Below are 20,526 nucleotides of genomic sequence, written 5' to 3' on the forward strand. Positions count from 1 at the left end.
TGTCTTCCTAACTCATCATTTAGTGGTTGGCTGATGCCCAAGGGGTTTTTTACCCATTCCAAGCTTTGTGGGTTTTTTAATCCTAGCCAATGTGGATGTTCTCATAGAAACGTTGTATCTATTTTTTAATCCTGCTGCGCAATTGCCCTCAATTATATCCAGAGGCAGTGAGAGTTGTGTAAAAAGGAAGTCTCCCTATTTCCGTTTTAAATTTTCTGCCTTGGAGGTGTCTTTGTTCTTGTTTCAGTAGTGCCCGATCCATCTTTTCTGTACCATTCATTATTTCCTATACCCTTATCATGTTCCCTCTTATTTGTTTTCTGTCTAAATTACATGTATCTTGCACCTTGCCATTTATGAATGGTTTTCCAGTCATTCAGGGGAAGGGCTGCACGGGGGAACACATGCTACCCCTTCTCAAAAGTACAGCAAGGCTCTCCTGGACACATGCTCCCCTGATTGCCCCTGGAGGACTTATGGCTTTTCTTGCTAGGAGCCTCAGCCAAGGGCAGTGCACTTCCTCCCTCTGGCCCTAGGAGCTGTTACAGCACCTTTAGCAAACTGGGCGCACCTGCAGATCAAAGGAGGCTTTCTTTGTGCATGCTTCATCACAGATTTCAAAGGGGCAGACTGCTAAACTGAAATCTGTTTTTTCCCCCAACAGAACAATGTCCCCAGAGTAGTTTGCACCCAGGCCTGTTTTCAACTTTCCACTGTTTTAATGAGACCCTACTCAAAACACCAAGCAGGGAGAATTCCCCCCTGCACCCCCCATAACACAGATACAGCTGGTAGAGTTTTGCTCCAATTTCCTGAAAGATTCACCTTCTAGCAGAACCCAACCAGGGCAGATGCCAGCCCCCAAGGGGGAATGTTTTACAAAGCTAGGAGCATGTGGAAATGGGGGGAGAATGCAAACTGTTTAGCAACCTTAGCTTCACCAGTTGCCACAAGTGATGGCTCTAACAGCCTCTGCAGGCAGCGCCCAGCTGGGAGATGCTGGCTTGCCCTGGGGTGGGGTGGGGTGGGGTAGGGTAGGGTGGGAGGATAAGTTTCAATGGCCGATCCATTTACTAACCAATTCAGCTGAGATTAGGGCTGGCCGGATTTTTTAAACTCAATTATTTTTCCTGTCAAAAAAATACAATTCAAATGTTTCACCAAATGGGTCCAGTTGTGGCCACAAAGAGTCAGAAACGAGATGAATGTTGTGGCTCTGTTTTGTGGTGTTCACTGGGGAGGGAAGGAATTTTCTATTGCAAAATTAGAACAAAATCATTTCTTGGACATTTTCGCAGAAATAAAATTGGCTTTTTTGGCCAGCTTGGGCCCAGATTCCCTGGACGCTGCTGAGAGGGAGATGTTTCTGTGGAAGGGGCTCTAGACAACTCCTCCTTCAGCCCCATTCCCCTCTGTTTCCAGGGGGTTTCGGGCTGGACCGCTCTCATATAACTGGGCCTTTCTGATGAAGCTTGGCTGCTGGTGGGTGCCAGGCAGAAATTCCAGCCCTGGAGAGGCTACCCTGCACTTACTTCTCTTTCACCTCGGTGGGGTCCAGGGCTGGTGCGCTCTCTGTCCCCAGTTTGTGCTCCCCTTTTCTCTTCCTCTGCTCTGTGCCTGGCTCTGGACCCTCCATGCTGCTCGCAGTCTCACCAACGTTCACACCAATCTCCTCGTCCCAGGTGTTCGCGTCGCCCTCCGCGTCGCTGTCAGAGCTGGTGGGTGAAATCTTCTCAGAGGAGCTGTCTCCACTGTCCTCCTCCTCCTCCTCACTGGACGTGCTCTCGTACCTGCCGTGAGGGAAAGCAGAGTCAGGGCACTGCAGTGAGATCTGCCACCTTCTCTCACGGCACCCGTACTGTGCAGAGGGAGAGCTGGGCTCACGCTGCTCCCTGCCCCCAACACACACATGGCGTGTTGCAATCAGGGCAGCTTCTTGCCCTGCTGTGGGACTGGGACGTGGTTTACGGAGATCTGCGAGTGTTGGAGCTTGCACCCTGGCAAGAGATGGAATGAAGGGCACGTACTCCCCGTTCAGCACCCCCACGAACTGCAGACTCTTCCTCCCGCCCTCGGCCTCGCTCTTTGGAAACCCATCCCGCTTCTTCATGATCGACTTCAGGGCGCCTGAGGAAACAGAGATGGGAAAGTCACACGGCGGAAAGCCCAACCTCGGCACAGACACAGGACCAGGGTCTTACTCCACCCCCCCCCAACCCCAAGTTCCTGGAAAGGAGTTTGGGTGGGGACGGGAGGCTGTCCAGGAGAGGCTGGGGGTGAGAACCGGCTGGGTTTGGGCAAGGAGGCTTCCTGCCCAGAGCCTGCTGGGCTGGGGGATTTGCCACTTGTAGCTCCGTCTCCCGCCCCGAAGGCCTGGAATTTGTTCTGCCTTTGTCTCACTAGACAGTAACAAAGCACAGGGGAATCTGCTGCTCCATCCGTCTGGACACCCCGAGCTTCAGCAGAGCCCCGGGCTCGGGCGGCGTCCTGCATGTGCCGAGGAGGGCAGCTCTAACCCACAGCACTCGGGGCTCTATTTCTCAATGGCTGCCTGCCCTGGTGTGGGAGCTCCTAGCCATGCCCAGGTCCTGTGCCCCCAAACACAAGCGCACAATCCCTGCCGCTCGTACCCCTCCTCCCCCACACAATGGCTCCACCTGTCCTGCTCTGCACAAACACAGCGCTCCCCCTCCCCAGCCTGCAGATCCTCACTCACCCCACAAACCTCTGGGCTGATTCACTGGGGCTGGAAGCACGTGGTTACTAGAATCGCTGTCACATGACCTATGATGAGCTCATCTGCCCAGATGCCTGATCAACACAGCCTCCTCTCAGGTTGGAAGGAGGGACCCTGGGTCTCCACTCACTGACACCGCTGAGTAGCTCCACTGAAGTTAATGGGACGGTGTCAAACCGGTGTGAGTGAGTGGAGAACCAGGATACTGGGGGTTCAGGCTCCAGCTAACAGCCTGGTTTCTGTCCAATTACTGCTTGAAAAGAAATGCAAATGGGCGTGTTCTGCCAGGGCCTGAGCAGGGGCGAGACTTGTCAGCAGGCAGCAGATGCTGGCGTAAGTGACTCACCAGGCCCAGGACTCAGAGGAGTGCTATTGTCCTTCTCCAAAGGCATTTCCTGTGGTGCACACATAGACCCGTGCACGCCTTTCCTGGAGTCCTGGGGAATTAAACGTGAACCTTGCTCCACTTCCACTGTCCCTGTCCCTCCCCGAGGCATGGCAGTCTTAGTGCCACTGGCGACGCCAGACTCAGCAACGTCCATCTGGTTTCCGCCTTCTCCGGCTCCACTGGGGGTTTGTTCAGTCTTATCACCAGCCACACCTTGATCGGTTTCTTCCATTGCTGCATCGATTCCTGCCTCTAGATCAGCTTGGGTATCCTTCTCTTCGTACTGGGCTGTTGAATCTGGACCTACAGCAACTTCTCTACTTTCCAAATTGCAGTTGGCTCCAATGCACAACATCAGTGATGAGCAATCCACACCCTTATCGATCATTTCCAAGTGGCTGCCCACCCCCTGGCTCTGCATTGGTACTGCAGCCTCTGCGTGTGCTTCTACCATCTGAGGCTTGGCCATTATTTCCTTATCTATCAAAGTTCTTGGCCTTCTAGAACAAACCTCTACTCTTAACTCCTCAAGCTCCTTAGTCGCGTCCTTCAAGTGCCCTTCCATCATGGTGATGACCTCTCTCTGGTGGCCAATCGTGTGCTGCAGCAGCTCCATTTCCTTCTCTGCTTCCGTAGGAAGCCCTAACAAGGACTCCACGACCCAAACTGCAGCATCCTTGGTCTCAGTCTCTTGGCCGACGGGAATCTCATGGCATGGCTTCTGAGATCGGTAGTAGAACACAGCCTCCTTCATGTTCACCTCATCGCCCACACCTACAGACTTACATGCTTTCTCCATGGTCCTTGCGGGGCGGGCAGCCGCACTGCTGGCTCGCACGTTCCTGTCCGAAGCAGACAATTTCTCAGTGAGTCTCCTTAATTCCGTGATTTTACTCGCTCGAGCCTTCACTGACTCTAGTTCCCTTTCCAGTTCCGCAGGAGCTTCCTGGCTTGCCCTGGCAACCCCTGCGCCAAGAGACCTGGGTGGAAAGCTGAAAACAGAAGCCTCGCTCGTTTCGGGCAGGGGTGGCTCCTGCAAACCCGCCATCAGCTTCTCCTTCTCCCGTTTCAGTTTGCAGATTTTCATTTCTAGGACTGGGATCGTCTTGACTTGTTCCTCCAGCTCTTTGAGTTGTTTGAGGGCAGCAGCCATCTGCTCCCGCACATGCTGCAAATGCGCTGGGCTGATGTTGGTGGCTGGGGTGCTCCTTCCAGAATTCAAAGGGCTTATTCTCATAGAGCCCGTCGGAGGTGTGGCTTGGCTGTCCCCATTTCCATTCGAAGGGACAGCAGAGGAGGAGTGTGTCTGGTGAAAAGAAGCGGTACTGGAGACGGAGATGCATGTTTTAGAGGGACTGCTGGGTGGCCCAGTCATCTGGGCACCTCTACTAATCAGCAAATGGAGCTGCTCGAGCTCTAACCTCCTACTTGTCTCTTGCAAGGTTTTCTCCACCTGGGGATTTTGCATGAAGGATTTGGGGGCAGGGGGTGGGAGGAGATTTATAACTGGAGTTGGAGACACGGGGTTGGAAGCCTGTTTGCTCAGGGGCTCTCTCATTTCTGAGGACCCAGACTGCGTTCTGATGTGTGGAGATAATAGGAGCACGTTCCTTCCCTCCTCGCTGGCCGTGGATGCCAGAGACTCGGTGGAGGTCCATCCACTGGTGTGGCCGCTGGGGCTTCTCAGGGAACTGGGCTGCTGCTTGGGCCCTTTCGCTTTCCGGTACAATGGCACCTTCTTGAGAGTTTGGCCACTCTCAATGTCATCGACATATTTCAGAAAATCGAGGTCTAGCAGGAAGCCGTAGGGGGTTTCCACAGAGTAGGAGCTCTTCTCCCCATCATCCTGATCTCTGTACAAGAAGGGGCCACCTAAATCTGTCAGGAAAGCCAAAGGGAAACCATTGGTACAGTCAAGAAAGACTAAGTTCGTCAAACCCATCTCCTGTCCCTGTCTCCAGAGGTGCTAGAACTAGGGGGGCTGGGGGAGGCGGGCTGCCACACTCCCTGGCTTGAAGCGATTTCCATCACATACAGAGTTTACAGTTCGGTTCAATGGCTCTCAGCACCCCCACTACACACATTGTTCCAGCACCCATGTGTCTGCATGTTCTCAGCTTTTCCTGCTGGACGCAGGGCGAGTGTTTGATGCCACAGAAAGTTCACGTAGGTGCCCAGACTAGACGAAAAGGCCTGGAGCTTTCTCACCTGGCAGAAGATGGGAAGCAGGGGTCTGGAATAACCCCAGGTGCCCTCTGCTCTGGACCCATGTGAGTGTCACACCCAAATTTGAGGGTGAGGATTAATTCAGGGTCCTTAAGAGGGAGGGGAAGCAGCCCGGTCAGTCCATGGTCAGAGGATGCTGAACTGGGGCACGTTCAGCAGGGACAGAGCCATGAGACAAAGTGACCTAGGGCCTGATTCAATGCCCATTGAGGGCAGTGGTGGCAATAGGTGTGGATCAGACCCAGAGAGAGGTTAGGAGTCTATGCTTCATGAAAAGGCCTTCACTCTGGGGTTAAGGTAGAGAGGAGCAGCGAGGGGGTGGTGGTGCCCAGCTCCCCATCCCTGCCTGGTGCAGCTGCCAGTCAAATCAGGTGTATGGCCCAGCCCCGGAGCATCTGAGGGAAACCCTCTGTCATCAGCACGAATGGACAGACAGCGAGGGTGTCTGACCCCCAGGGTCCACTCTCCACTTGACTCAGGTGTGCAACCCTCCCACTGGATTAGCTCTGAATCCCGACTAGAATGATTGTAGAGCTTGTTGGGAATTTTCTGCCACAGTGATTTTCTGAAACAAAATGCAGTTTCCACAAAGTTGAAGTTTTCAGTGGGAAAATCTTGATTTTACCAAAAATTTTCAATTTCCCATCAGTGATCAATCAAAATAAAATATTCCATTTTGTTTGTGTTTGACCCAAATCAGAATATTTCATTTCGTTGAACTGATCCAAAACAGGTCATTTCAAATCTGTTCAATAAAACATTAAAATGCATTTCCCTAAAGCACAGGGCCTTGTAGTTCAGCCTCTGCCCCCTGCGTTCTCTCTGATGAGCCAACCTCCCTGGAGGACTGCATCTCCCATAATGCAGGGTAGATTTCCCTCAGCCCAAGCTGTGTGGTGCATCATGGGAGATGTAGTCTGGACAGGGAGTCTGGTTCATAGGGAGAATGGGAGCATCAGGCTCCTGAAATCCCATGAGGCAATGCACCACAACAGGTCCACGCAGTTTCATGTTAAAATGACTGGAAAGAAGCATTTCGAGTCATTTGAACAAAGTGAAAGGATTCAACATTTCCAAATCAAAATTTCTCAGACTTTCCATTTTACAAAAAAGTTCAAAATTTCAACTTTTCATCCCGATTTGTGTGAAAACAAATGTTGACACACAGGAATTTCCTGCTGGGTAGAAATGCTGGGTTTTGCTCAGCTCTACCAACAGCCCACAGACAGATACGGCTGCAGCCAGGGGAAGCCTTACATAGGGGTGAACTGGGAGAAAGCCCAGGGTACCATTATAAACGGGGCATCTCCTGAGCAGGGATGCCCCTCCCCCTCCTGCTCTGCTGGTGTCTGCAGCCCCGCAGCTCCTGCCCCCTGGCAACTGTTCCTGGAAGCTTCCCATTTGCTGTACGAGGCGGAGGGAGGAGGGGTGCTGATGTCAGGGTGTCCCTTGCCCCCCACCTATGTACCCCATCTCCACAGAGCGGGGTGTGTGTCTGAGGACAGGGCTCACCAAGAGAGGGACGGAGCTGCTGGCAGCTGCTGCTGTGTCTGAAGGAACCTTCAGACTGATGAGTGCCGCTCTCTTAAAGGTCTCCCACACACTTCCCCAGCTCACACACGCTGTCTCTCTCACACTCATCGCCCCCCAACACATACTTATCTTGTTGTTGTTACTTGTTGGTACTTCCTGCAATGCACATATATTCTCTGTCATTTTATTCTTTCAAAGTGCTGTTATTTTAGTGTTTTGACTGGTCTGTGCATTTCGTCATTTTATTTCTTCTCTTTATGCTTTCATTGAATTCTTTGAGTAGTGAGGTCTAAAATGCCTAACCTGTCCTGGCTGGAGTAATTATCATTATTACTGTTATTATCATATTGTGCTTTGTCAGTCATTATTTAAAGTGGTACAGTCCAATAATAGTATCCTCCTAGAATGTAACTTTAGCTTGTACTAACCTTAGCAGTGCCCGTTTAAAAAAAATTAGCTAAACACAGAACTATAGACACTGGGCAGATGAAGGTCGCTTATTTTCAAATTGTATTTTTAGTTATATCTGTAAAATAACTTAAAATTTGCATGAAAATAAACGCAGTTCCAGCTCTGATACCAGTAGCAATGATAGAGTCCAATGTCAGTGAGTCACACACATGATTGAGACTGGTAAACGTAAATGCCAAAATAATTAGAAAATTAAATTCTCTTTCTTAATAAAAGAGAAAAAAACCCTTATCACATATGTTAAAATTATGTTTTTAGTGAAAAACAACTGACTACAGCAGATAATGGGAGTAACACAGATTTTAAGCGGATTTTATTTATTTTCATATATCTCTAATAAAGATAGTGTACAAAGTATCAAACGTGTGTTTCTGATATCTAAGTTAAAGCTCCAAAACGGATACTTCAAGGCTTGGGATTCGGAATATTTTGCAGTCCCTGGAATCATGGTTATAGTTTCCTCCCCCAAATCTGAAATGGTGCCCTGGGTGAGCCAGAAGGGCCATGGGCTCTGGCAAGATGCAGCCCCCATGTGATAGCGCAAAGCCACATGCCGAGCATCAGGCACCACAAGCCACAACCGCAGCGCAGAAAGGTGGCAATACACCATATGCCAGGCCACCCTTACCGCTGCATGGCTGCTGGTGGCGGCGTTGCCTTCAGAGCTGGGTGCCCAGCCAGTATCAGGCCACCCTGCCAGTGCTTAATTTGTGCCAGGGCTGAGGTCTCTTTCAATACAAATTAAACACTAGGGGAGGCAGCGGGGCCCAGAGGTAATGTGTGGGAGAGGGCGGGGGAAAGCCCAGGGAGCCTGTGGGGGCCAGGAGTGATGGGGGGTGGGGCGCCAAAATACAAGTTCGTCCAGGGTGCCATTTTCCCTAAGGCCAGCCCTGGCTGCAGCCTTGGAGGTGCAGACGGCTCTGATTAGTCTGCAGCCCCTGCCATTTGCATTCATGGAAGAGGTTGGTCACCCCCTTTCATCTCCTTCCGTGGGAAGGCAGGGGGTGCCCCATCTCTACATTCAGAGGTGAGCACTAGGAGAACACATTATCTTGGTACCCCTTAGGTAGGAGCTGCCTGTGTCTTTACCTGGGAGATTCTGGTTCAGGTGTATGGGCTGTGCCATCTTCTCTTAGGGGATCACAAAACCATAGACCAGCGGACTGCAAATCTGAAAAGACAATACAAGCGGGAGTGAATTCCCTCCTGGTAGATGGGTTGTGACTCTCAGCGGCACAGACTGGAAGGAAGCCCATCTATGCCACCCCAACTGCCCTCCCAGCTTCACACCCCAATTCCACTTCATACATCAAAACATCACAAAGAAACCCCAATCACAAGGAAACAGCCTCCCGCCACATCACACGGTGCAACCCACCTCCCTCACAAAGCTCTGTGCCCAGACAGACTCAGCGTTCCTCCTCCTGCAGAGACGGCCTCATGGAACACTCAACGCAGCGGGAGCCAGGAGCCTGCCTTTCCCACCCTCTGTCTTCCTTTCCCCAACTCCATTCCACAGGATTTCTCTTGGCTCCTGCCCTGGAAGTCTTTAGCCACCCCCCACACACTCTAGGCAACCTGCCTCAAAGCACAGCATAGGAGGGTTAGGGGAAATTGCAGCTAGACTCCACAATGCATTCTGGGGAACAGAGGGAAGGAGGAGACCTGAAGTGGAAACTTGGAAAAGAAAATATAACCTGAAAGGTAAAGGAGGAGAAGACCCTGCTCGGGCCCCTCCACCCTGAACAGGAACCAATTGCATCAGAGAAAGGGCAATCTGTGCCACGCCCCAGCTTCTGCTCAGGACTTGTCAGCTGGAGACCTTGAAGTAGTGTAAGGGCTGCTGGAGAGAGCACTGGACTGAGGCTCAGGAGACCTGGGTTCTAGTCCTGGCTCTGCTGCTAGGTGACCATAGGTGCATGTCACCTTTCTGTGCCTCAGTTTCCGCATTTATAAGATGGGGAGAATGACACTGACCTTATCTGTAAAGAGATCTATTGATGAAAAGCACCATATAAGAGGTAGAGATGATTATTAAAATGCTTTACCATAAAGATCACCTTCCCCAAGATCCCTAATGCAAAATCTGTGTGTGGAGAAAACCGTCCTGGAGACAAGGAGGAGGCTTGAGCAAGAGCCGCGCTATCTGCTGAAGACTGGGAGTACAGGGGAATCTGAGACACGGAGAGAGGAAATGACTCACCCAAGGGCACACAGCTGTTAGGGGCAGAGCTGGGAACAGATCTATGGTGCGCCCATCCCTTGAATACTGTGTCCAGTTCTGGTCACCTCATTCCAAAAAGGACAGAGTGGAACTGGAAAAGGTTCAGAGAAGGGCACAAAGATGATCGAGCATATGAAATGGCTTTCATATGAGGACAGTCTAAAGAGACTGTTCAGGTTAGAAAAAGAAATGGTTGAGGGGGGATACGATAGAGGTCTATAAAATCATAATGTGAAAAAAGTGCAAGTTATTCAGCATTTCCCACAATAGAAAAACAAGAAGGGTCACCCGATGAAATTCATAGACAGCAGATTTAATACAACAGAAGGAAACACTTTTTCACACAATGCACAATTAATCTGTAGAACTCATTGCTAGGCCAAAGGTATAACTGGTTCAAAAAAGAACTAGATAAGTTCATAGAGGATAGGTCCATCAATGGCTATTAGCTCAGATGGCCAGGGATGCAGCCCCATGCTCTGGTTGTCCTGAAACCTCTGACTGCCAGAAGCTGGGAGGGGAAGACAAGGGTGGATCTCTCTATAGTTGCCCTGTTCTGTGCACTCCCCCAAAAGTTCTAGCACTGGCCATTGTTGGAGATAGGAAACTGGGCTACATGGACCATTGGTCTGATGCAGTATGGCCGGTCTTATGAACACGGGTCTCCCAAGTCCCAGACCAGGACCCTGGCCACTAGGCCCTGAGGCCATAGTTAAGGTAACAAAATGGAGGTGGAGGGGTTTCTATCTGAGCAGGGCCTGGGGCTGGCTGGAGAGAGGGCGGTGAAGTGGGACATGATGCACACACTGAAATGAGCTCTTATGGAGGGGCCACTCTCAGCTTCTCAGTTCCCACTGCAGCCTGGCTCCCTGGGCACGAGGGACATTTTTAGAATCAAACTGTCTGCAAGGCCTGGGGTTGTAAGTGCATTTCTGGAATGTTTTCTAAGCCGTTTCTGGAATGTTTGAAAGGCTTTTTGGCCTGTCTCCCACCTCAAAGGGAGGTTTGCTCTCCACTGCTGATGACACCCTCACCCACAGTGGGGGCTGGGGCCTTACGAGCATTTCACTCTGTGCCTGTCCCGTGCAGCACATGGACAGAGACATTCAGGCCCAGGACACCATGGCCACTTCCCTCCCCACAGCTTAGGAAAGAACTTCAGGGAGGGTGTGCTCATATCCCAGGCCTCTCCAGCAGCCCTCCCCTCCAGGATGGCAGCGGGGCTCAAGGGATCTCATTGGTGTCGAGGGGCAGTTTGGACAAGGTGATTTGGAGGTTCGGCGCAGGGCTGGCCGAGGCACGAGCTTTGTGTATTGGGCCTTTGCCCTGCTTTAAGGCCTTATGTAGCAGGCTGAGTCTCTCTGTTTCAGCTGGGTTCGGCTGCACGGCAGGGGGAACTGGCTGCTATTGGGTTCCTGGTTACGGAATTGGCTGTAGTTTTCTATACCACTCTGGCTACTATAGAGGCATTGTTGTGATCAAACTGAGGGACACCAAAAGAGACAGCTTTTACTTCCCAGGTAACAGGCCTGCGTCTGTTCCATTCTCTCTGCTTTGGAGAGGACACAATGTTGGTCTTTTTGGGCTTCAGCAACACACATATTGTAATGCTGCAGTCTCCTAAATACAGACTGAAGCATGAAGAGGCTGGTGCAGATCTTGGGCTGTCTCCAGCTGGGTTGAGGTTGCTTTGCACCCCCAGTGCAGCATAGAGCAGACTTCCTATTAGGGATGTAAAAGGTTAACCGGTTAACTGATAAGCATTAGGCTTACCGTTAACTGGACCTTAACCGTTAACCCCCGTGGTTGGCCGCGCCTGGCCGGCTGGCAGAACCCCAGCCCCAGCCGTGCCTGCGGGACACCATCCCTGGCTGTGGTGGGCGGGCTGGAGTGGCCCCGGCCCTGCTGGGTGAGCTGCACCGTGCCCAGCCCCAGCTGCACCGGGCTGGCAAGACCCCAGCCCTGGCAGGACCCCAGCTCCTGCCTCCCCACGCCAGAGTGACATCAGTTAACGGTTAAGCAGTTAAATGATATAATTTTAATCATTTAACCAGTTTACTTTTTAACCCGATATTTACATCCCTACTTCCTATTATGTAGCTTGGTTCCTGCACCAGAGATCTAGTGTCAATCCAGAAATCCTGCCAGGCAAATGAAGATCTCCCACGTTTCACTTCCAGCCTGTTAGTCTCCCTGCTTCGTTCCCAAGGTTTGCTGGATCTAGGGCATCTCCCATCAGTTGTGGGTTGGGTCTTCATGAGGACAGTTGGCGCCTAACTATGGTTACATGAAGAGTGATGGAGGTTTCCTGGATGTCTGACAGGCTCAGAGCAGGAACCATAAATGGAAGGGTGGCCAGTGGGTCGCTTTGGGCCTGAAGCAGAAGCCAGAGACTGCCCTGCTCCAAGTGTCAATGTGGAGGTCGGTGTGGAGGGCTTTCTGTTCACCTTGTCCACGTCTCACCACACTCAGCAGTCGCTGGTTATCTCTGTTGCAAGGGGCTGTTCATGAGCTCTCCACTGAGCTGCTGCTCTATGAGTCATGCCTGCTAAAATTAGCTGCTTGTACATGGAGCAATTCCATACTAGGTGCAGAAAGAGAGAGAGAGAACGCTGCCCCTGCTCCCCTGATAACACAAGAGGTGCCAGAGATGAGGCCTAATCTCAGTCATTGCCAGGGAGGGTGCACGGGAAGGGGGAAGGGACAGTAGCCAGGGATGCAAGAAGCAGCAAATCAGACTTTTGAGGAGCTTAGGCCACAAGAGGGCCTGGAATTCTTCTCACCCTTTGCATGGCCAGATCGTGAAGATGAGGAGGGAGGAGAAGCAGAGGGAGAGGATGAGAGGAGAAAAAGAAGAGGAAGAGAAAAGTAAATGGGTCACGGAGGGGTGCACAGCTGAACAATTTTAGTGTTTCTTTTAATCCGTGTACTTGGCATATTGCCATCACAGTGAAGGCTCATTAGAAGATGCCCCAGAGACACCTCCCAGATGCCTCCGTCACCCTCCCCAGCTAGCCACAGGACAATCAGGGTAACTCGTTCAGGTCAGAGAAGCTAAACTCAGAGCCGGGTGCAGATTCCAAGGGTGTAGCCTGGGGCTTTATGGAACTTGCATGCTCGCTGCTAAGGAAATGATTGTCTGGGACCAAGACAGGTTGTTTTATACCCAGCCAGAGGTGGCTAGAATGCAAATGACCAATGATGAGGCTGCTGCCCCAGGGGAGATCACAACGTCCAATGGACTCGGCAGGGTCTGACTAGACTCCCACTTGTCTCTTCCCTGTTGGCTCAGGTGGGGTTCCTGTGTTTTCGTGCCCATGTGACCAGATCACCTGACTAGCTTCTAGAGCACCTGCTCCAACATCCTGCACTGATAAAGGTGGCTCAAGCAATGTCCGACCATTCCCAGTGGCTCCTGGCTGCCAGGGCTGGGAGGGGCGGGCTAGCACTATGCATGGCATGAGGACATGTTGAGAACCACACTCCCAGCGCCAGAGCAGGGGCAGCTAGGAGGAACCTCAGGGCGTGCCACCAGGCAGCTGCAGGGGGTGCGGTCTGGCTGGTGTGAGCTAAACTAAAGGAGCGAGAGGCACACAGCCTGTAATAATATCCTGGTGACCACACCCCCTGAGCAGGAGGGTTTCCACAGGTTCAACGGCTTTCCACTTGCAGCGTCCAAGGTGACCTGCAGCAGGAATGGCTCCTTCAGCAGCGCGTTCAGGCCATGCAGATCTGCGAGGACGGGAATTTCTGGTCGTATGGGACTGAGCTCTCCTGGGCCCCAGCAGCATCCCACCCCTGAGCCCATGGCAGGGAGTGCTGGGGCTGCACAGTCGATCAAAGACAGATTTTCTAACCCGATGTTCAGATGCACATGGCGGGCTGGAGTTGAGAGCAAATGGGGATCAGTAACATTGTAGCCAAGGCCTTGCCTCCTTCCCTGCGGCGGGGGAACACGGAGTGAGGAGGGAAGGGGGTAAGAGCACGAGAGAGAGAGGGAGAGATCAGGGCAGTGAAACTGAGCAGAGCTCCAGAAGCGAGTCAGAGAATTCCATGAAATGTGGGGGAAAAAATCTGTTTTTGAAAGAATTCCAAGAAGTGAGTTAATTAGCTGGGGAGCAGGGAACATGCAGTTGTTCAGCGCTGATCTGCTGGAACATCTGTCTGCATCTGCTGGCCGACTGCACCGGCGCTGCAGGAACAAAGATGTTTGCTTTTGTGGGAAATTGCTGGAACAAACAACCCCGCAGTTTGGGGAGCGAAAGGGAGGGGAGTTTGTAATTCCCAGAACCAGGGCCAGATCGGAGCAGCCAGCACCCCAGCCCCAACAGCTCATGATAAACTTCAGCTCCAAAAACAACCCTCTTATCAGATGTGATACATCATTGAAAGCCGCTCAGCCAATCACAACAGAGATGTACTGCGTCCCACAGGCCGCTGATTAGAACAAGTCCATGCACAGAATGCGAAACAAACCCCATCCAAAGTGAATGTAGCAGTATCTCAAACATAGCACAGCCCCAGCTTCCCACTGGGGTCCTCCTCCTCCTGCTACACCTGGAGATGAGCACCAGTCACCAGACTTGGCTCCACTTCTGGATTTTGACTCCCGCAAAGGGCAGTGGGGCTCGATCCAGAGTTTGGGGTGAAATCTGCAGCTAGGTTTGGACTCCCCGAAGTCCAGGGATGCTGAGATCTGGGGTTTGGTTTCAACCCCTTGCTAGGAACGAGATGTTGTAACACAGCCACGTGGCAGCATATCCCTCAGTTTCAGAGTCTCCTGAATATGCCAGAGCTACTTGGATTCCCCTGCATTTTCCTACACCAAGGATACGTGGATGTGCTGCTATCCACAGTGACTGCAGAATTGTTCCAAATAATGGTCACGCCAAACATGTCAGTGACATAAGAGACCAATGCAGAGGCGATGGGGGTGTGTGTGTCATGCAGGGTCATGTGCACCCCCAGATTTGCAGCTCATGAGCATGCTCAGTAACATCTGCTGAAGCCGCTGCCCTTACTCCGGCCCTCCCCTCCACCCCATTCTCAGCAGGTACAGGCCATCTTTGGACTGATGCACGTACAGGTTTCACCTGATGGACGCATACAGAAATCTGAGATCTCTAGGCTCTGGCACACCCTGTCTCCCGTGGAGATCATGGGGCTCCGGCATGCCAGAGGAGAAGCCTGTGATTACAGCTGGGACACAAGAGACCCAGGTTTAATTCTCAGCTCAGCCACAGACTGTGTGTGACCTCAGGCAAGTCACTTCATCTCTTTGTGCCTCCCTCGGCTCCCCCATTTGTGAAATGGCAACAATGATCCGTCCCTGCCTGGCCAAGTGTGGGGAGGACTAATGATTGTGATGTGCTCAGAGCCTGCAGTGATGTGGGGCATACAAGGGTCCAAAAGGCAGGCTGGGAGCTGCCAGGATAAAAGGGGATAAAAATAAGAAACGGAAAAATGAGGGTGACCATTAGGGAAAGACTCCGCCAGCCACCCGGGCAAGGCAGGGGATGGGAATCTCTCTTCAAGGAGGACTGGCACGGGTTGTGGATGGACTAAGAGATCTCCAGCATTATCAGAGGAGATGTTTATTCTTTAAACACTCTGCAGTATGTTTACAAGAAAAACCCAGTGTTGGGGAGGGAGAAGGCAGGTTTTGTCTGATAGCTGCAATACTTGCAGCTGGCAGCAGGGGGCACCACACTCTGCTCCTGATCAGAAAGGAAGAAAATCAGAGCAGGGAAGCTGCTGACAGCAGGACTGGCATCGGCCTGTGGCCCAGACTCTGCATCTGCCCCTGAGAACAGGACATGCCAGCCCAGACCTAGTGTGCCCCCAGCCAGGTCCAGATGGGGTCAGAGCAGGGTCCAGCTAGGCCGGGGTCCTGTGTCCAGCAGCAACCAGGATCAGGTGTTTCAGAGAAAGGTGCAAGAACCCCCTGGTGATCCTGCTCAAAGGGAATGTTTGCTCCTACTCCCTGTCACTTAGTGGTTGGCTTATACCCTGAAGCTGGAAGGTTTATAGCCCGTCTGCCTAATGTGATGATGGATGGGCCCATTATCCACAGAAATGTCAATTCTTAGTTTGAATCCTGCTCTAAGTGATATCTTGTGGCAGTGAGTTCCACTGGTCATTGGGTGGGGAAAGCATTCCCTTTGATCAGTTTGCTGATCTTTCAATTTCTTTGAATAGTTACTTTCTCTTGTGTTATATATGGCCACGATGGAGGGGCAGCCAGGCCAAACCTGAGTGGTGCTGCAACCCCGTACACCAAAGCAAGTCCCAGCCACCACTACAGGATGAGTGCAGGGGAGGCACGCTCTTCAGCCTCCACCACCTGGGCCCTCCTCTTCACACTGGGCCAGCAATCCACCATTTGGGAAACACTGCTCTATTAAAGTCACGGACACACAGAAATAGCCCAGGTTTCAGAGTAGCAGCCGTGTTAGTCTATATCTGTAAAAAGAAAAGGAGGACTTGTGGCACCTTAGAGACTAACCCATTTATTTGAGCATGAGCTTTCGTGAGCTACAGCTCACTGCATCGGCTGCGTCCAATGAAGTGAGCTGTAGCTCATGAAAGCTCATGCTCAAATAAATGGGTTAGAAATAGCCCAGTATCTGGGACTCTTATCACTGGGACAAACCTGTGGAACAACTATATAACTTCTGCTGCTGAAGCATGTAGAGGGCTCCCCGGAAGAGGAAGTCTGGCCCCAGGGGCAAGGGCATGAGCCTGGGGCACAGGAGACCCAGGTTCAATTCGCAGCTCTGGGCAAGTTGCTTAACCCCAGCTCCTCAAAGGTATTTTGGCTCTTAACTGCCACTGATTCCAATGGGAGTTAGGAGCCTTCCATACCCTTTCAGGTCTGGGCCTTGGCCTCTCTGCCACTTGGTCACCTCTCTGTAAAACGGGGACTGTGACAGACATGGCGATTTCCTGCATTCTGTTGGAGAAACCTAACCAAAGTAAGTTTCAGTGTCTTCCTAAAAAGAAAAGGAGGACTTGTGGCACCTTAGAGACTAACCAATTTATTTGAGCATGAGCTTTCGTGAGCTACAGCTCACTTCATTGGATGCATACCGTGGAAACTGCAGCAGACTTTATATACACACAGAGAATATGAAACAATACCTCCTCCCACCCCACTGTCCTGCTGGTAATAGCTTATCTAAAGTGATCATCAGGTTGGGCCATTTCCAGCACAAATCCAGGTTTTCTCACCCTCCACCCCCCACCACAAATTCACTCTCCTGCTGGTGATAGCCCATCCAAAGTGACAACTCTTTACACAATGTGCATGATAATCAAGTTGGGCCATTTCCTGCACAAATCCAGGTTCTCTCACCCCCCTCCCAAAAACCACACACACAAACTCACTCTCCTGCTGGTAATAGCTCATCCAAACTGACCACTCTCCAAGTTTAAATCCAAGTTAAACCAGAACATCTGGGGGGGGGGTGGTAGGAAAAAACAAGGGGAAATAGGCTACCTTGCATAATGACTTAGCCACTCCCAGTCTCTATTTAAGCCTAAATTAATAGTATCCAATTTGCAAATGAATTCCAATTCAGCAGTTTCTCACTGGAGTCTGGATTTGAAGTTTTTTTGTTTTAAGATAGCGACCTTCATGTCTGTGATTGCGTGACCAGAGAGATTGAAGTGTTCTCCGACTGGTTTATGAATGTTATAATTCTTGACATCTGATTTGTGTCCATTTATTCTTTTACGTAGAGACTGTCCAGTTTGACCAATGTAAATGGCAGAGGGGCATTGCTGGCACATGATGGCATATATCACATTGGTGGATGTGCAGGACAGTGGGGCGGGAGGAGGTATTGTTTCATATTCTCTGTGTGTATATAAAGTCTGCTGCAGTTTCCACGGTATGCATCCGATGAAGTGAGCTGTAGCTCACGAAAGCTCATGCTCAAATAAATTGGTTAGTCTCTAAGGTGCCACAAGTACTCCTTTTCTTTTTGCAAATACAGACTAACACAGCTGTTACTCTGAAAAGTGTCTTCCTAGGTCATTGTATTAACAGTGCAAATGTTGAATGTTATTGTGGGACTGTCTGTAGCCCCTTTAAGGGGGAGCCAAAACTACATAACCCCTGGGAAGTGCTTTGAGCGTCAAACGATTTGTAAAAGAATGGGCCAGACGAGACTGAACTGTTGTTGGGTGAGTTTCCCAGGAAATACTTGGGAGACGGGGAATGAAGATTACTCACCTCTGGTCCCGTTCTTGCAAAGCAAAGCCTTGCAGAGAAACCCACTGTCTGGCTGGTTACTTATTCACGGGTTCTGCAGACCACACACACAAAATTGGATAAAGGGGCGTCTGCAGAGTCATGGGTGGGCTTGTTCTGAGCTAGCAGCTGTTATGAACTTGTGACCACAGAAAAATCCCTGGGTGGGGTTGAAAGGGCTGGTCACCAGCCAGAGCCTGGCTGGAATTCGGAATAAGTTTACTGGCATGGGTGGAGGTTCTTATTGTTTTCAGTGTGGTGTTTTCTCTGTAATGCTTTAACCTTAAGAATAAATGTACATGCTTAGAAAGCGCTGTGAGGTAACTTGTGCCTGTGGGTAATTATGCCGGTCATCATAGCCTTCAAAGAGTGAGCAAAAACCTGTTCAGGCCATCTGTCTTGCTGTGGAATAACACAGTGTAGGCAGGGAAGAATGCAGCGGGGAAAAACCTTGGTCAGGAAGGAGACAGAAGCAGTTCTCCACCCAAGAGAGGGGTCATCTGAGGAGCCAGGGACCTAGAGTGGGTTCCCATGCAGGACCACGAGGGGGAAACAGAGGTGCCATTGCCCAGACTATGCCAGGGCGGAGAGCTCTGTCCTACCGCACAGGGTAAATACATTAAAGATTGTGTGGGGCTCAGCTCCTACGGTGATGGAGCCAGGTAAGTACTTTAGAGGAAATCCCTGCCCCTTTGTGCTAGGTGCTGCATAAATGTGACAGTTCCTGACCCAGGGAGCTTAAAGATCAGAGCCACCAGATCTGAGAGGTCAAGAAGAGCAGGCTTGGTGGGGGGAACAATCATAGCAGGGAGCGGTAGTACAGACTAGCTGTGTGACCCATTCATGGGAGCAAGAAGCCAACCAGCAGCCTCAGCCAGGGGTCATCGTCAATCACCCCCTGCAGTTTTCTGCAAGCATCGGGGCAGGTTTCTAGATGTCTGAGCAGCCTCAGACTGATCTGAGTGACCGAGCCATGAATGAAGGTGCTGGGTCTCTGCGGCTAGCCTGCCTCCTAGTGCCACTAACCATTGCAGTGTGTGAACACAGCGGGGGTCAGGAATTCCCAAAGCAGAGGGCGTAGCAGTGCCCAGATAGCCAGCTTCTTAGCCGTTCAAAGGTGCCTGACCTTGGTGCTGAGTCTGGTTGCCTGCACCCAGGGGCCATGCCGGGCAGTGATGCTGTTGCTTTTGCTGATCAGAAATCTCACACCTCTGCCTACAAGGATGAGTCACTGGGGAGCTAAGCAGCCCCTGGGAGCCCAGATCTCAGCGCTCCCAGTGGGTGGACACGGCACAGCTGCGGTGTGGGCTGCTAAGAGAAGAGGAGGGCTTGCTCTCTGGAACAACAGCCAGCTAACAGAGTCACACCTGCTTTGGGAATTGCCAGCAGAAGAGCTTCAAACCAGCTCCCTCCGACAGCAGAGAATACTTTTTCAGACACGATGACAATGAAGTGCCCTGCTCTAAGCCCTATAATTACACGGCTAATTACAGACATTAGACAGCAGCCTAATGCAGCCTGCCAGTTCCTCGAGGAATCAGTCACATTCACAGAGAACATGCATTTGGAGCTTGTGGGTTCCCTTGTTTATAGGCCCCATCTGCCTAGAGAAGGTATGACACCTATGGCCAAAGACAGGAGGTTTGTAACCTTACCGCTGCTCATGGGCATTCATTCTCCAGTCCTGTGCCCCTGCTTGCTCCAGCTGTTCCAATATTCCTTCCGGGCTTCACCTGAGCTTTTCGTAAAGTCCTCCAGCCCAGGGGCTCTTCCCAGGTGCACTGCAGGTGCTCCAGCCACACCTGCAAGCACAATGTAGTAGCCGCTATCTGCTATGTTTGCTGGACTCCACCCAAGTCCTCGAACGCATCTGGCACATGGCAGACTTGCCAGTTTTACAGATGAAAGGGCCTTAAACCTCTCCCTGACCTTCCCAGCTGCTCAGTGAGCCATGCCCCACACGCAAACATCATGGAAATGGCAAAAGTCACCAGCGCTTGGCCAGGGGAAAATTCGCTTGGGATCGGTACCTAAAGGGGCTCCTCGTCCTGCCTGGACGGTGGGGTTCCAGCCTAATCTGCATAGCATCCCCTGCCCTCCCAGTCTGGGCCAGCAGAGACCGGGAGCCACACATGGGGCCGGGATGGAAGGAGTAGGTCAGAGGCAGGGCTGGGGACACTGTCCCTCTGAACTACAATGCCTGGCAACCAGCCCCGAGTCACCGTGAGAAGCACACACGGCGTCTGGCACCAGCTCCAGCTCCAGAACGGCTTCGAGGTGCAACCCCCGGACAGTGCACGGCTGGGATCCAGCCTCCAGGGGCCAGGGCTTGCCTGCAGGAGGAAAGGTCACAACTGGCTAGCCAGGTGCAGCTGAATCAGTGCTCTGGGCAATGCTGCTGCCCTGGCAGGTGCCCAGACACTGATCGGTATCCAGGAAGTCAGACGCCCCCAGCCAATAGGGCTGGAACAACCTTTGCCAGACCAAGGTCTGACGGGTACAGCCTGGCGCGACACCTGTGGGGCAGCCCTGAACCTCTCCTCCCCCTGAATCTGTGTCTGGGTTTGTTCCGCCCCCCGTCGATTAGCCCTGTTTGTCTAGTCTGAGACCCAGGCAGCCGCTCAGGTTCCCACTTCTCCAGGGGCCTGATCCGGATCCCGCCGGGTCTCTCCACTGACTGCAGCGGGAGTCAG

General features: G+C 51.8%; 1 protein-coding gene across 4 annotated transcripts in view; it reads right to left on the reverse strand.

The window, feature by feature from the left end:
* KANK3 (KN motif and ankyrin repeat domains 3) overlaps positions 1-20,526 on the reverse strand; it is a 55,327-nt gene that overhangs the window by 13,640 nt on the left and 21,161 nt on the right. For 3 of the 4 annotated variants that reach the window (XM_073323988.1, XM_073323987.1, XM_073323985.1), the window contains exons 2-6: positions 19,489-19,635; positions 8,445-8,526; positions 3,084-5,003; positions 2,028-2,127; positions 1,533-1,790 (exon numbers count right to left, since the gene is read on the reverse strand). In XM_073323988.1, the coding sequence (XP_073180089.1) occupies positions 1,533-1,790; positions 2,028-2,127; positions 3,084-5,003; positions 8,445-8,481 (2,315 nt within the window). In that variant the 5' untranslated portion in view covers positions 8,482-8,526; positions 19,489-19,635. The remainder of the gene's footprint in view (positions 1-1,532; positions 1,791-2,027; positions 2,128-3,083; positions 5,004-8,444; positions 8,527-19,488; positions 19,636-20,526) is intronic. The other variant, XM_073323986.1, reaches the window with a different exon arrangement.

Source organism: Lepidochelys kempii, chromosome 25, assembly GCF_965140265.1.
Source record: "Lepidochelys kempii isolate rLepKem1 chromosome 25, rLepKem1.hap2, whole genome shotgun sequence".
Lineage (NCBI taxonomy): Eukaryota > Metazoa > Chordata > Testudines > Cheloniidae > Lepidochelys > Lepidochelys kempii.